This window comes from Oncorhynchus kisutch, unplaced genomic scaffold, assembly GCF_002021735.2.
Source record: "Oncorhynchus kisutch isolate 150728-3 unplaced genomic scaffold, Okis_V2 scaffold952, whole genome shotgun sequence".
In the NCBI taxonomy this organism is placed as follows: Eukaryota; Metazoa; Chordata; class Actinopteri; order Salmoniformes; family Salmonidae; genus Oncorhynchus; species Oncorhynchus kisutch.
The window spans coordinates 123,008-137,726 of NW_022262897.1; the positions used below are offsets into that span (position 1 = coordinate 123,008).

Consider the following 14,719-nt stretch of genomic DNA (forward strand, 5'->3'; position numbering starts at 1 on the left):
GACAGGATGTTCTCGATTGTGCATCTGTAAAAGTTTGTGAGTGTGTTTGGTGACGAGCCAAATTTCTTCAGCCGCCTGAGGTTAGGGCTGCTGCGCCTTCACCATGCTGTCTGTGTGGGTGGACCATTTCAGTTGTCTGTGGTGTGTACGCCAAGGAACTTAACTTCCCACCTTCTCCACGACTGTCCCATCGATGTGGATAGGGGGCTCCTCCGTCTGCTGTTTCCTGAAGTCCACGATCATCTCCTTTGTTTTGTTGACGTCAGGAAAATAACCTCACTCGACCACACTCCGAGGGCCTTCACCTCCTCCCTGTAGGCCGTCTCGTCATTGTTGGCAATCAAGCCTACCACTGTAGTGTCGTCTGCAAACTTGATGATTGAGTTGGAGGCGGGCATGGCCAACCAGTCATGGGTGAACAGGAGAGGGCTGAGAACGCATCCTTGTGGGGCCCCAGTGTGGAGGATCAGGGGGGTGGAGATGTTACCTACCCTCACCACCTGGGGGCGGCCCGTCAGGAAATCCAGGACCCAGTTTCACAGGGCGGGGAGCTTAATGACGAGTTGGGGGTACTGTGATGTTAAATGCTGAGCTGTAGTCGATGAACAGCATTCTTACATAGGTATTCCTCTTGTCCAGATGGGTTAGGGCAGTGTGATTGCGTTGTCTGTGGACAACGTTGTCATTGTCCGTGCTTCTCCACCTGCATTGCTTGCTGTTTGGGGTTTTAGGCTGGGTTTCTGTACAGCACTTTGAGATATCAGCTGATGTACGAAGGGCTATATAAATACATTTGATTTGGACCTATTGGGGCGGTAAGCAAATTGGAGTAGGTCTAGGGTGTCAGGTAGGGTGGAGGTGATATGGTCCTTGATTAGTCTCTCAAAGCACGGAAGTGAGTGTTACGAAGCGGATAGTCATTTAGCTCAGTTACCTTCGCTTTCTTGGGAACAGGAACAATGGTGGCCCTCTTGAAGCATGTGGGAACAGCAGACTGGGATAAGGATTGATTGAATATGTCCGTAAACACACCAGCCAGCTGGTCTGCGCATGCTCTGAGGACGCGGCTGGGGATGCAGTCTGGCATTGAAGTGCGACTACTTTGTCTCTATACTGACGCTTAGCTTGTTCGATTGCCTTGGAGGGAATAGCTACACTGTAGTCGGTCATGTTTCCAGTCACCTTGCCCTGATTAAAAGCAGTGGTTCGTGCTTTCAGTTTTGCAAATGCTGCCATCAATCCACGGTTTCTGGTTGGGGAATGTTTTAGACGCTGTGGGTACAACATCACCGATGCACTTGCTAATAAACTCGCTCACCGAATCAGCATATTCATCCATGTTAATGTCCGACGCTATGCCGAACATATCCCAGTCCGAGTAAAAGGAAGCAATCTTCAAGCGTTAAACAGAACTGAGCACAGGCTTCCTGTTTAAGTTTCTGTCTATAGGCTGGGAGCAACAAAATGGAGTCGGTCAGATTTTCCGAAAGGAGGGCAGGGGAGGGCTTTGTATGCGTCGCAGAAGTTAGAATAGGTTTTGCCAGGTTTTGCCAGCCCGCGCAGTCAATATGTCAATGTACACTTAAAAATATCAACGCAACAAAGATTTTACTGAGCTCCCTCGACCCCCCCCCCACAACAACCTCACTGCTCAGCTATGAAGAGCCATTGACATGTACTCCTGAGGAGTACATGTTGCACCCTCTACAACCAATGATTGTTTTGACCCTGGTGGTCATTATCAACTTTTGAACAATCTTGCCTTAAATGGCCATATACCCTCCACACAGCACAGCCAGAATAGGACTGGCCACCCCTCAGTGCCTGGTTCCTATAGGTTTCTTCCTAGGTTCCTGCCATTCTAGGTAGTTCATTGCCACCTTGCTTCTACGTCTGCATTGCTTGCTGTTCGGGTTTTAGGCTCGTTTTCTGTATAGCACTTTATAGCACTCTGCTGGTGTACAGTCTTTATAAATTGATTTGATAAGGAAATCAGTCAATTGAAATACAATCATTAGGCCTTAATCTATGGATTTCACAACTGGGAATACAGATTTGCATCAGCTGGTCACAGGTACCTTAAAAAGGTAGAGACTTGGATCAGAAAACCAGTCAGTATCTGGTGTGACCGCCATTTTCCATTTTCATGTAGAGTTGATCAGGCTGTTGATGGCAGCCTGTGGAATATTGTCCCACTCATCTTCAATGGCTGTGAGAAGTTACTGGATATTGGCAGGAACTGGAAAATGCTGTCGTACACAGTCTTCCAAACATGCTCAACGGGTGATATGTCTGGTGAGTATGCAGGCCATACTTCAGCTTCCAGGAATTGTGTACAGATCCTTGAGACATGGCGCCATGCATTATCATGCTTAAACATGAGGTGATGGCGGCAGATGAATGGGCCTCAGGATCTCATGGCATCTCCGTGCATTCAAATTGCCATCGATAAAAGGCAATTGTGTTCATAGCTTATGTTTGCCCATACCATAAACCCACCATGGGGCATTCTTCACAATGTTGACATGAAACCTCTCGCCCACAAGATGCCTTATGCTATCCAACATCTGCTTGGTACAGTTGAAACCAGGATTAAATCCACGAAGCACACTTCGCCAGAGTGCCAGTGGCCATTGAAGGTGAGCATTTGCCCACTGAAGTCAGTTACAATTTCAAACTACAGTCAGGTCAAGACCATGGTGAGGATGACAAGCATGCAGAAGCGCTTCCCTGAGACAGTTTGAGCAGACTTTCTTCAGTTTTGTAAACCCACAGTTTTATCAGCTGTATTACGCTACTTTCCAATATGTGGATAGTATGTGTTACTACATTACACAAGGCAACATTTGAACCACATTACACTTCCGTTTGACCTCAGTTTGGTGATGTTAGTATAAAAGTTTAGTCAACATGACGACAAGACCAATTGCTTAAAACAGCAATAGATTTGATTTTGTCATAGGAGTGTGTGGGGGTGGGGAGGAGGTCACAGAACTTAGAATGCAGTTTGAATTTTCCTCAAATGGTGCAGATAATTCTGGGCGGTCCCCAAGTCACTGGCTACACATCAATACCACGATTTGAAAGTCAAAAATGGCCTCCACTCACGCCGCCAAACTTAGCCTAGTAAAACTGACTGTCCTACCGATCCTCGACTTCGGCGATGTCATCTACAAAACAGCTTCCAATACTCTACTCAGCAAATTGGATGTAGTCTATCACAGTGCCATCTGTTTTGTTACCAAAGCGCGTTATACCACCCACCACTGCGACCTGTATGCTCTAGTCGGCTGGCCCCGGTAACATATTCGTCGCCAGACCCACTGGCTCCAGGTCATCTATCAGTCTATGCTAGGTAAAGCTCTGCCTTCACAGCTCACGATAACACCCACCCGTAGCACGCGTTCCAGCAGATATATCTTACTGGTCATCCTTAAAGCCAACAGCTTCTTTGCCCGCCTTTCCTTGCAGTTCTCTGCTGCCAGTGACTGGAACTAATTGCAAAAATCTCTGAAGCTGAGTCTTACGTTTCCCTAACTAACTTTAAACATCAGCTATCTGAGCAGCTAACCGATCGCTGCAGCTGTACAGAGTCCATCTGTAAATAGCCCACCCGATCTACCTACCTCATCCCATATTGTTTTTATTTACTTTGCTGCACTTTTGCACACCAGTATCACTACTCACACACCATCTGCTCATATATCACTCCAGTGTTAATCTGCTAAATTGTAAGAATTTTGTTTTTTTATCACTCACTGCAGATATTCTATGGCAGGTCGTGATTCATTGACCTTAGTGGTTTATTCCTTTGTCCTTGATGCAGACCACCAAAATCTAAATCTGCCATTCCAAAATATAAATGGAAGCCTTCTATAAATTCTCATCTAACCAACCATGTATAGGTTTATCCAAGTTTCCATGTGGCTTTAAAAATTCAAAATAAATATTTCTAAATTGTTCCTCTTCCTGTTTGTGATCCCCTATCAAAACATCACAAAATAGTGGACATTTCCAAAGGTTATCCTCTAATAAGTGACATATATAAATCCTCTCTAGGGTAGGGGGCAGCATTCGGATGAAAAGCATGCCCAAATTAAGAAGCCTGCTACTCGGGCCCAGAAGATATGATATGCATGTAACTGGTAGATTTGGATAGAGAAGTCTAGTTTCCAGAACTGTTCAAATATTGTCTCGGAGTATAACAGAACTGATTTGGCAGGCGAAAACCTGAGAAAAATCCATTCAGGAAGTATTGTGTTTTGGTTTTGTAGTTTTCTATTCAATGCCATTACAGTATCCAGCGACTTAGGACTCAATTTGCATTTCCTATGCCTTCCACTAGATGTCAGTGTTTAGAAATAGTTTCAGGCTTGTATTCTTATGAGGGAGTAAGACCAGTCTGAATGAGTGGAACCTTACGTGTCAGAGCTTTTTCATGCGCAATCCCGAGAGAGTGCATTTCTTGTGTACCTTTTATATTGACGACGTCATTGTCCGGTTGAAATATTATAGATCATTTGGGCTAAAAACAACCTGAGGATTGAATATAAACATTGTTTGACATGTTTCTATGAACTTTACGGATACAATTTGGATTTTTTTGTCTGCCTGTTTTGACTGCGTTTGAGCCTGTGGATTACTGAAGAAAATCTGAATAAAAGAGGTTTTTGGATATAAAGAGACTATCGAACAAAAGGAACATTTGAGTAAATGAATGTCTTCTGAATGCCACCATATGAAGATCAAAGGTAAGGGATTAATTTTCTCTCCATTTCTGAGTTCTGTAACACTTCTGCTTGGCTGGTTACTATTTGTAATAATGTTTCAACTAGGCTATGTTCTGGGCTAGGTATGCTTTCGCCGAAAAGCATTTTATAAATCTGACAGTGGTTGGATTAACAAGAAGTTAATCTTTAAACAAATGTAAAATATGTTTTGTTTTCTGAATTTTTACAACAAGCATAAACCTAGAGCGGATAAACCCTACCGGTCAAAAGTGTTAGAACACCTACTCAAGCAAACGGTTCCTTATTTTTCCTATGTTGCAGAATAATAGCGAAGACAAAACTATGCAACATATGGAATCATGTAGCAACCAAAGTGTTAAAATCTAAATATATATTTCAAATAGCCATCCTTTGCTCTGACAGCTTTGCACACTTGGCATTCGCTCAACCAGCTTCACCTGGAATGCTTTTCCAAGTCTTGAGTTCCCACATATGGTGAGCACTTGTTGGATGCTTTCCCTTCACTCTGCGGTCCAACTCATCCCAAACCATCTCAATTTGGTTGAGGTCGGGGGATTGTGGAAGCCAGGTCATCTGATGTAGTACTCAATCACTCTCCGTATTGTTAAAATAGCCCTTAAACAGCCTGGAGTTGTGTTGGGTCATTGTCCTGTTAAAACAAAATGACAGTCCCACTAAGCCCAAACCAGATGGTATGGCGTATCGCTGCAGAATGCTGTGACCGTGTCACCAGCAAAGCAGCCCCACACCGTAACACCACCTCCTTCATGCTGTATGGTGGGAAAAACACATGCGGAGATCTGTTCTCGCAAAGACATAGCGGTTGGAACCAAAAATCTCCAATTTGGACTCGGACCAAAAGGACAAATTTCCACCGGTCTAATGTCCATTGCTTGTGTTTCTTGGCTCAAGCAAGTCTTTCTTATTAGTGTCCTTTAGTAGTGGTTTCTTTGCAGCAATTCGACCATGGTGGCTGGATTCGCAGTCTCCTCTGACCAGTTGATGTTGAGATGCGTCTTACTTGAACTACGTGAAGCATTTATTTGGGCTGCAATTTCTGAGGCTGGGAAATCTAATGAACTTATCCTTTGCATCAGGGGTAACTCTGGGTCGTCCATTCCTGTGGCGGTCCTCATTAGAGCCAGTTACATTATGGTGCTTGGTTTTTGCGACTGCACTTGAACTTCAAAAGTTGACATTTTCCAATTGACTGACCTTCATGTCTTAAAATGGACAGTCATTTCTCATTGCTATTTGAGCTGTTCTTACCAAATAGGGCTCTCTTCTGTATACCCCTCGTTACATTGTCACAACGGATTGGCTCAAACACATTTCACAAATACTTTAAGGCGGCACACCTGCTAATTGAAAACGCATTCCAAGTCACTACCTCATGAAGCTGGTTGAGAGAATGCCAAGAGTGTGCAAAGCTGTCAAGGCAAAGGGTGGCTTTTTTGAAGAATTTCTAATTTATAAAATATATTTAGATTTGAACACTTTGGTTACTACATGATTCCATATGTGCTAATTCATAGTTGATGTCTTCACAATTATTCTACAATGTAGAAAATGGTAAAAAGAAAAACCCTTGAATGAGGGTTTTTGGTGCGTGTGCAGTTTATAAGGTACTCGTTAAAAAATATACATGATTCTTGCAGATGTACAGTTTGTGTAGATTGTAACATGTACTATTAATAACCTTTTCTGCATATTAGTTAGGATATTTATCTATATGTGTAGTCAACAGGAGACAGCCATGGCATCATTTTATACTAATGTTTTAGGAATATAATTTAAACTTTCAACATTCATTTCGAATGGTATTGTACCTAATCAGTAAAAACTGCTGAATGAGTCCAAAAGCGTGCCGTGCCTAAATTATTTTGATAAACCCCCCTGCCTATTCAGTGAGCCATCATTTAAGATTCATACAAAAAACATTCCAAGAACATTGATGTCTTGACTTTGTCTAAGGTAACGGTTAGCAAAATTAGGTAAATTGACAACGCACACTTTCTTTAAGTGCAATGTTAATATGCATTACATGGCATTGTAGATTTGAGATGTCTTTTGACCTAATATTACACGCTTTCAGACAATGCGCTTATTGGCGATAAAGAAAATGCGCACTAAAATTTCAAAAAGATTAACTTACGTTAACTGATTAACTCTGACAGCCCTACAAAAACATTCAATAACCTTTGTCACATTGTTGACCGTGTACTGCAAGTGGCAGTTCTGTCCGGTTCCCCATTTTTGGGACGTCATGCCATTTTACAAACACCGTCAGACACTTAGTCGATTTAGAAAACGTCCCGACTGACCAGTCAGAAATCAGACTCACCTCCACAGTCCTGTTCATCTGATCCATCCTTACAGTCCACCTCTCCATCACAAACATGGCTGTGCAGGACACACTCTCTACCATCCTTGCACAGTCTAGAACCCATACGGCACTTCAGGGGGGCAGTTTGGGATGTTGGAGCAGCGATCGTTGGACAGCCAATCTCATCTGAGCCATCATGGCAATGAGCGCGTCCATCACAAACCAGACTCCTCTTAATACATTTCCTCCTGTCCTTACACCGGAACTCACCTGGGAGACACACATAAGAGGGACCATGAAGAAAGGTTAAGAGGGTTAAAGGGGTTTTCTGGGTGGCAAAGCAGTATCAAATATCAGAACGCATTAATATATCTACCTCGGTTTGGACATTTAGTAATGCAGGACTCCTCATCGAAACCATCAGGGCAGTCTCTCAATGTGTCACACAGCTGAGTTTGGGAGATGCACAAAGTTGAGCCCCGACACCTCACTGATGGACTGGTACAGACTGGCTGAGCAGGAAGAATATCTGGAGCGGTTGTAGTTGGAGCCAAATAAGCTGTAGTAAGTGGAACTGGAGATTCTGTAGGGAGAGAGTATTACCAAGATAACCGACAGGCCTTTTACACTCTACCCAGAACAAGTCTAATGAAGCGTTAGTTTCCCCAAAACAATTCAGCACAAAAGGGTTAGACTGTAGGTAACATGTATCAACTGCTAATATACTAGCTAGTAAACATTTTCCAACTGTCAAATCAAATAGTATTTGTCAGATACACATGGTTAGCAGATGTTTTAGCGATTTGTCGCGAAATGCTTGTGCTTCTAGTTCCGACCCTGCAGTAATATACAAGTAATCTAACAATTTCACAACAACTACCTTATACACACACAAGTGTAAAGGAATGAATAAGAAAGTTGGTTGAACAGGAAGTGGTTCGGGTGGTTGTTGTCCTTGATGATCTTTTTGGCCTTCCTGTGACATCGGGTGGTGTAGTTGTCCTGGAGGGCAGGTAGTTTTCCCCAGTGTGTTTGGTGACGAGCCAAATTTCTTCAGCCGCCTGAGGTTAGGGCTGCTGCGCCTTCACCATGCTGTCTGTGTGGGTGGACCATTTCCGTTGTCTGTGGTGTGTACGCCAAGGAACTTAACTTCCCACCTTCTCCACGACTGTCCCATCGATGTGGATAGGGGGCTCCTCCGTCTGCTGTTTCCTGAAGTCCACGATCATCTCCTTTGTTTTGTTGACGTCAGGAAAATAACCTCACTCGACCACACTCCGAGGGCCTTCACCTCCTCCCTGTAGGCCGTCTCGTCATTGTTGGCAATCAAGCCTACCACTGTAGTGTCGTCTGCAAACTTGATGATTGAGTTGGAGGCGGGCATGGCCAACCAGTCATGGGTGAACAGGAGAGGGCTGAGAACGCACCCTTGTGGGGCCCCAGTGTGGAGGATCAGGGGGGTGGAGATGTTACCTACCCTCACCACCTGGGGGCGGCCCGTCAGGAAATCCAGGACCCAGTTTCACAGGGCGGGGAGCTTAATGACGAGTTGGGGGTACTGTGATGTTAAATGCTGAGCTGTAGTCGATGAACAGCATTCTTACATAGGTATTCCTCTTGTCCAGATGGGTTAGGGCAGTGTGATTGCGTTGTCTGTGGACAACGTTGTCATTGTCCGTGCTTCTCCACCTGCATTGCTTGCCGTTTGGGGTTTTAGGCTGGGTTTCTGTACAGCACTTTGAGATATCAGCTGATGTACGAAGGGCTATATAAATACATTTGATTTGGACCTATTGGGGCGGTAAGCAAATTGGAGTAGGTCTAGGGTGTCAGGTAGGGTGGAGGTGATATGGTCCTTGATTAGTCTCTCAAAGCACGGAAGTGAGTGTTACGAAGCGGATAGTCATTTAGCTCAGTTACCTTCGCTTTCTTGGGAACAGGAACAATGGTGGCCCTCTTGAAGCATGTGGGAACAGCAGACTGGGATAAGGATTGATTGAATATGTCCGTAAACACACCAGCCAGCTGGTCTGCGCATGCTCTGAGGACGCGGCTGGGGATGCAGTCTGGCATTGAAGTGCGACTACTTTGTCTCTATACTGACGCTTAGCTTGTTCGATTGCCTTGGAGGGAATAGCTACACTGTAGTCGGTCATGTTTCCAGTCACCTTGCCCTGATTAAAAGCAGTGGTTCGTGCTTTCAGTTTTGCAAATGCTGCCATCAATCCACGGTTTCTGGTTGGGGAATGTTTTAGACGCTGTGGGTACAACATCACCGATGCACTTGCTAATAAACTCGCTCACCGAATCAGCATATTTATCCATGTTAATGTCCGACGCTATGCCGAACATATCCCAGTCCGAGTAAAACGAAGCAATCTTCAAGCGTTGAACAGAACTGAGCACAGGCTTCCTGTTTAAGTTTCTGTCTATAGGCTGGGAGCAATAAAATGGAGTCGGTCAGATTTTCCGAAAGGAGGGCAGGGGAGGGCTTTGTATGCGTCGCAGAAGTTAGAATAAAAATGATCCAGGGTTTTGCCAGCCCGCGCAGTCAATATGTCATTGTACACTTAAAAATATCAACGCAACAAAGATTTTACTGAGCTCCCTCGACCCCCCCCCACAACAACCTCACTGCTCAGCTATGAAGAGCCATTGACATGTACTCCTGAGGAGTACATGTTGCACCCTCTACAACCAATGATTGTTTTGACCCTGGTGGTCATTATCAACTTTTGAACAATCTTGCCTTAAATGGCCATATACCCTCCACACAGCACAGCCAGAATAGGACTGGCCACCCCTCAGTGCCTGGTTCCTATAGGTTTCTTCCTAGGTTCCTGCCATTCTAGGTAGTTCATTGCCACCTTGCTTCTACGTCTGCATTGCTTGCTGTTCGGGTTTTAGGCTCGTTTTCTGTATAGCACTTTATAGCACTCTGCTGGTGTACAGTCTTTATAAATTGATTTGATAAGGAAATCAGTCAATTGAAATACAATCATTAGGCCTTAATCTATGGATTTCACAACTGGGAATACAGATTTGCATCAGCTGGTCACAGGTACCTTAAAAAGGTAGAGACTTGGATCAGAAAACCAGTCAGTATCTGGTGTGACCGCCATTTTCCATTTTCATGTAGAGTTGATCAGGCTGTTGATGGCAGCCTGTGGAATATTGTCCCACTCATCTTCAATGGTTGTGAGAAGTTACTGGATATTGGCAGGAACTGGAAAATGCTGTCGTACACAGTCTTCCAAACATGCTCAACGGGTGACATGTCTGGTGAGTATGCAGGCCATACTTCAGCTTCCAGGAATTGTGTACAGATCCTTGAGACATGGCGCCATGCATTATCATGCTTAAACATGAGGTGATGGCGGCAGATGAATGGGCCTCAGGATCTCATGGCATCTCCGTGCATTCAAATTGCCATCGATAAAAGGCAATTGTGTTCATAGCTTATGTTTGCCCATACCATAAACCCACCATGGGGCATTCTTCACAATGTTGACATGAAACCTCTCGCCCACAAGATGCCTTATGCTATCCAACATCTGCTTGGTACAGTTGAAACCAGGATTAAATCCACGAAGCACACTTCGCCAGAGTGCCAGTGGCCATTGAAGGTGAGCATTTGCCCACTGAAGTCAGTTACAATTTCAAACTACAGTCAGGTCAAGACCATGGTGAGGATGACAAGCATGCAGAAGCGCTTCCCTGAGACAGTTTGAGCAGACTTTCTTCAGTTTTGTAAACCCACAGTTTTATCAGCTGTATTACGCTACTTTCCAATATGTGGATAGTATGTGTTACTACATTACACAAGGCAACATTTGAACCACATTACACTTCCGTTTGACCTCAGTTTGGTGATGTTAGTATAAAAGTTTAGTCAACATGACGACAAGACCAATTGCTTAAAACAGCAATAGATTTGATTTTGTCATAGGAGTGTGTGGGGGTGGGGAGGAGGTCACAGAACTTAGAATGCAGTTTGAATTTTCCTCAAATGGTGCAGATAATTCTGGGCGGTCCCCAAGTCACTGGCTACACATCAATACCACGATTTGAAAGTCAAAAATGGCCTCCACTCACGCCGCCAAACTTAGCCTAGTAAAACTGACTGTCCTACCGATCCTCGACTTCGGCGATGTCATCTACAAAACAGCTTCCAATACTCTACTCAGCAAATTGGATGTAGTCTATCACAGTGCCATCTGTTTTGTTACCAAAGCGCGTTATACCACCCACCACTGCGACCTGTATGCTCTAGTCGGCTGGCCCCGGTAACATATTCGTCGCCAGACCCACTGGCTCCAGGTCATCTATCAGTCTATGCTAGGTAAAGCTCTGCCTTCACAGCTCACGATAACACCCACCCGTAGCACGCGTTCCAGCAGATATATCTTACTGGTCATCCTTAAAGCCAACAGCTTCTTTGCCCGCCTTTCCTTGCAGTTCTCTGCTGCCAGTGACTGGAACTAATTGCAAAAATCTCTGAAGCTGAGTCTTACGTTTCCCTAACTAACTTTAAACATCAGCTATCTGAGCAGCTAACCGATCGCTGCAGCTGTACAGAGTCCATCTGTAAATAGCCCACCCGATCTACCTACCTCATCCCATATTGTTTTTATTTACTTTGCTGCACTTTTGCACACCAGTATCACTACTCACACACCATCTGCTCATATATCACTCCAGTGTTAATCTGCTAAATTGTAAGAATTTTGTTTTTTTATCACTCACTGCAGATATTCTATGGCAGGTCGTGATTCATTGACCTTAGTGGTTTATTCCTTTGTCCTTGATGCAGACCACCAAAATCTAAATCTGCCATTCCAAAATATAAATGGAAGCCTTCTATAAATTCTCATCTAACCAACCATGTATAGGTTTATCCAAGTTTCCATGTGGCTTTAAAAATTCAAAATAAATATTTCTAAATTGTTCCTCTTCCTGTTTGTGATCCCCTATCAAAACATCACAAAATAGTGGACATTTCCAAAGGTTATCCTCTAATAAGTGACATATATAAATCCTCTCTAGGGTAGGGGGCAGCATTCGGATGAAAAGCATGCCCAAATTAAGAAGCCTGCTACTCGGGCCCAGAAGATATGATATGCATGTAACTGGTAGATTTGGATAGAGAAGTCTAGTTTCCAGAACTGTTCAAATATTGTCTCGGAGTATAACAGAACTGATTTGGCAGGCGAAAACCTGAGAAAAATCCATTCAGGAAGTATTGTGTTTTGGTTTTGTAGTTTTCTATTCAATGCCATTACAGTATCCAGCGACTTAGGACTCAATTTGCATTTCCTATGCCTTCCACTAGATGTCAGTGTTTAGAAATAGTTTCAGGCTTGTATTCTTATGAGGGAGTAAGACCAGTCTGAATGAGTGGAACCTTACGTGTCAGAGCTTTTTCATGCGCAATCCCGAGAGAGTGCATTTCTTGTGTACCTTTTATATTGACGACGTCATTGTCCGGTTGAAATATTATAGATCATTTGGGCTAAAAACAACCTGAGGATTGAATATAAACATTGTTTGACATGTTTCTATGAACTTTACGGATACAATTTGGATTTTTTTGTCTGCCTGTTTTGACTGCGTTTGAGCCTGTGGATTACTGAAGAAAATCTGAATAAAAGAGGTTTTTGGATATAAAGAGACTATCGAACAAAAGGAACATTTGAGTAAATGAATGTCTTCTGAATGCCACCATATGAAGATCAAAGGTAAGGGATTAATTTTCTCTCCATTTCTGAGTTCTGTAACACTTCTGCTTGGCTGGTTACTATTTGTAATAATGTTTCAACTAGGCTATGTTCTGGGCTAGGTATGCTTTCGCCGAAAAGCATTTTATAAATCTGACAGTGGTTGGATTAACAAGAAGTTAATCTTTAAACAAATGTAAAATATGTTTTGTTTTCTGAATTTTTACAACAAGCATAAACCTAGAGCGGATAAACCCTACCGGTCAAAAGTGTTAGAACACCTACTCAAGCAAACGGTTCCTTATTTTTCCTATGTTGCAGAATAATAGCGAAGACAAAACTATGCAACATATGGAATCATGTAGCAACCAAAGTGTTAAAATCTAAATATATATTTCAAATAGCCATCCTTTGCTCTGACAGCTTTGCACACTTGGCATTCGCTCAACCAGCTTCACCTGGAATGCTTTTCCAAGTCTTGAGTTCCCACATATGGTGAGCACTTGTTGGATGCTTTCCCTTCACTCTGCGGTCCAACTCATCCCAAACCATCTCAATTTGGTTGAGGTCGGGGGATTGTGGAAGCCAGGTCATCTGATGTAGTACTCAATCACTCTCCGTATTGTTAAAATAGCCCTTAAACAGCCTGGAGTTGTGTTGGGTCATTGTCCTGTTAAAACAAAATGACAGTCCCACTAAGCCCAAACCAGATGGTATGGCGTATCGCTGCAGAATGCTGTGACCGTGTCACCAGCAAAGCAGCCCCACACCGTAACACCACCTCCTTCATGCTGTATGGTGGGAAAAACACATGCGGAGATCTGTTCTCGCAAAGACATAGCGGTTGGAACCAAAAATCTCCAATTTGGACTCGGACCAAAAGGACAAATTTCCACCGGTCTAATGTCCATTGCTTGTGTTTCTTGGCTCAAGCAAGTCTTTCTTATTAGTGTCCTTTAGTAGTGGTTTCTTTGCAGCAATTCGACCATGGTGGCTGGATTCGCAGTCTCCTCTGACCAGTTGATGTTGAGATGCGTCTTACTTGAACTACGTGAAGCATTTATTTGGGCTGCAATTTCTGAGGCTGGGAAATCTAATGAACTTATCCTTTGCATCAGGGGTAACTCTGGGTCGTCCATTCCTGTGGCGGTCCTCATTAGAGCCAGTTACATTATGGTGCTTGGTTTTTGCGACTGCACTTGAACTTCAAAAGTTGACATTTTCCAATTGACTGACCTTCATGTCTTAAAATGGACAGTCATTTCTCATTGCTATTTGAGCTGTTCTTACCAAATAGGGCTCTCTTCTGTATACCCCTCGTTACATTGTCACAACGGATTGGCTCAAACACATTTCACAAATACTTTAAGGCGGCACACCTGCTAATTGAAAACGCATTCCAAGTCACTACCTCATGAAGCTGGTTGAGAGAATGCCAAGAGTGTGCAAAGCTGTCAAGGCAAAGGGTGGCTTTTTTGAAGAATTTCTAATTTATAAAATATATTTAGATTTGAACACTTTGGTTACTACATGATTCCATATGTGCTAATTCATAGTTGATGTCTTCACAATTATTCTACAATGTAGAAAATGGTAAAAAGAAAAACCCTTGAATGAGGGTTTTTGGTGCGTGTGCAGTTTATAAGGTACTCGTTAAAAAATATACATGATTCTTGCAGATGTACAGTTTGTGTAGATTGTAACATGTACTATTAATAACCTTTTCTGCATATTAGTTAGGATATTTATCTATATGTGTAGTCAACAGGAGACAGCCATGGCATCATTTTATACTAATGTTTTAGGAATATAATTTAAACTTTCAACATTCATTTCGAATGGTATTGTACCTAATCAGTAAAAACTGCTGAATGAGTCCAAAAGCGTGCCGTGCCTAAATTATTTTGATAAACCCCCCTGCCTAT

The 14,719-nt window shown here is 43.3% G+C and overlaps 1 protein-coding gene across 1 annotated transcript in view; it reads right to left on the reverse strand.

Annotated features, from left to right (window-relative positions):
- The window catches only part of LOC109877115 (low-density lipoprotein receptor-related protein), a 75,729-nt gene that overhangs the window by 25,730 nt on the left and 35,280 nt on the right, over positions 1-14,719 (reverse strand). Inside the window, exons 17-18 of the mRNA XM_031817171.1 lie at positions 7,454-7,660; positions 7,096-7,347 (exon numbers count right to left, since the gene is read on the reverse strand). Of these exons, the coding sequence (XP_031673031.1) occupies positions 7,096-7,347; positions 7,454-7,660 (459 nt within the window). The remainder of the gene's footprint in view (positions 1-7,095; positions 7,348-7,453; positions 7,661-14,719) is intronic.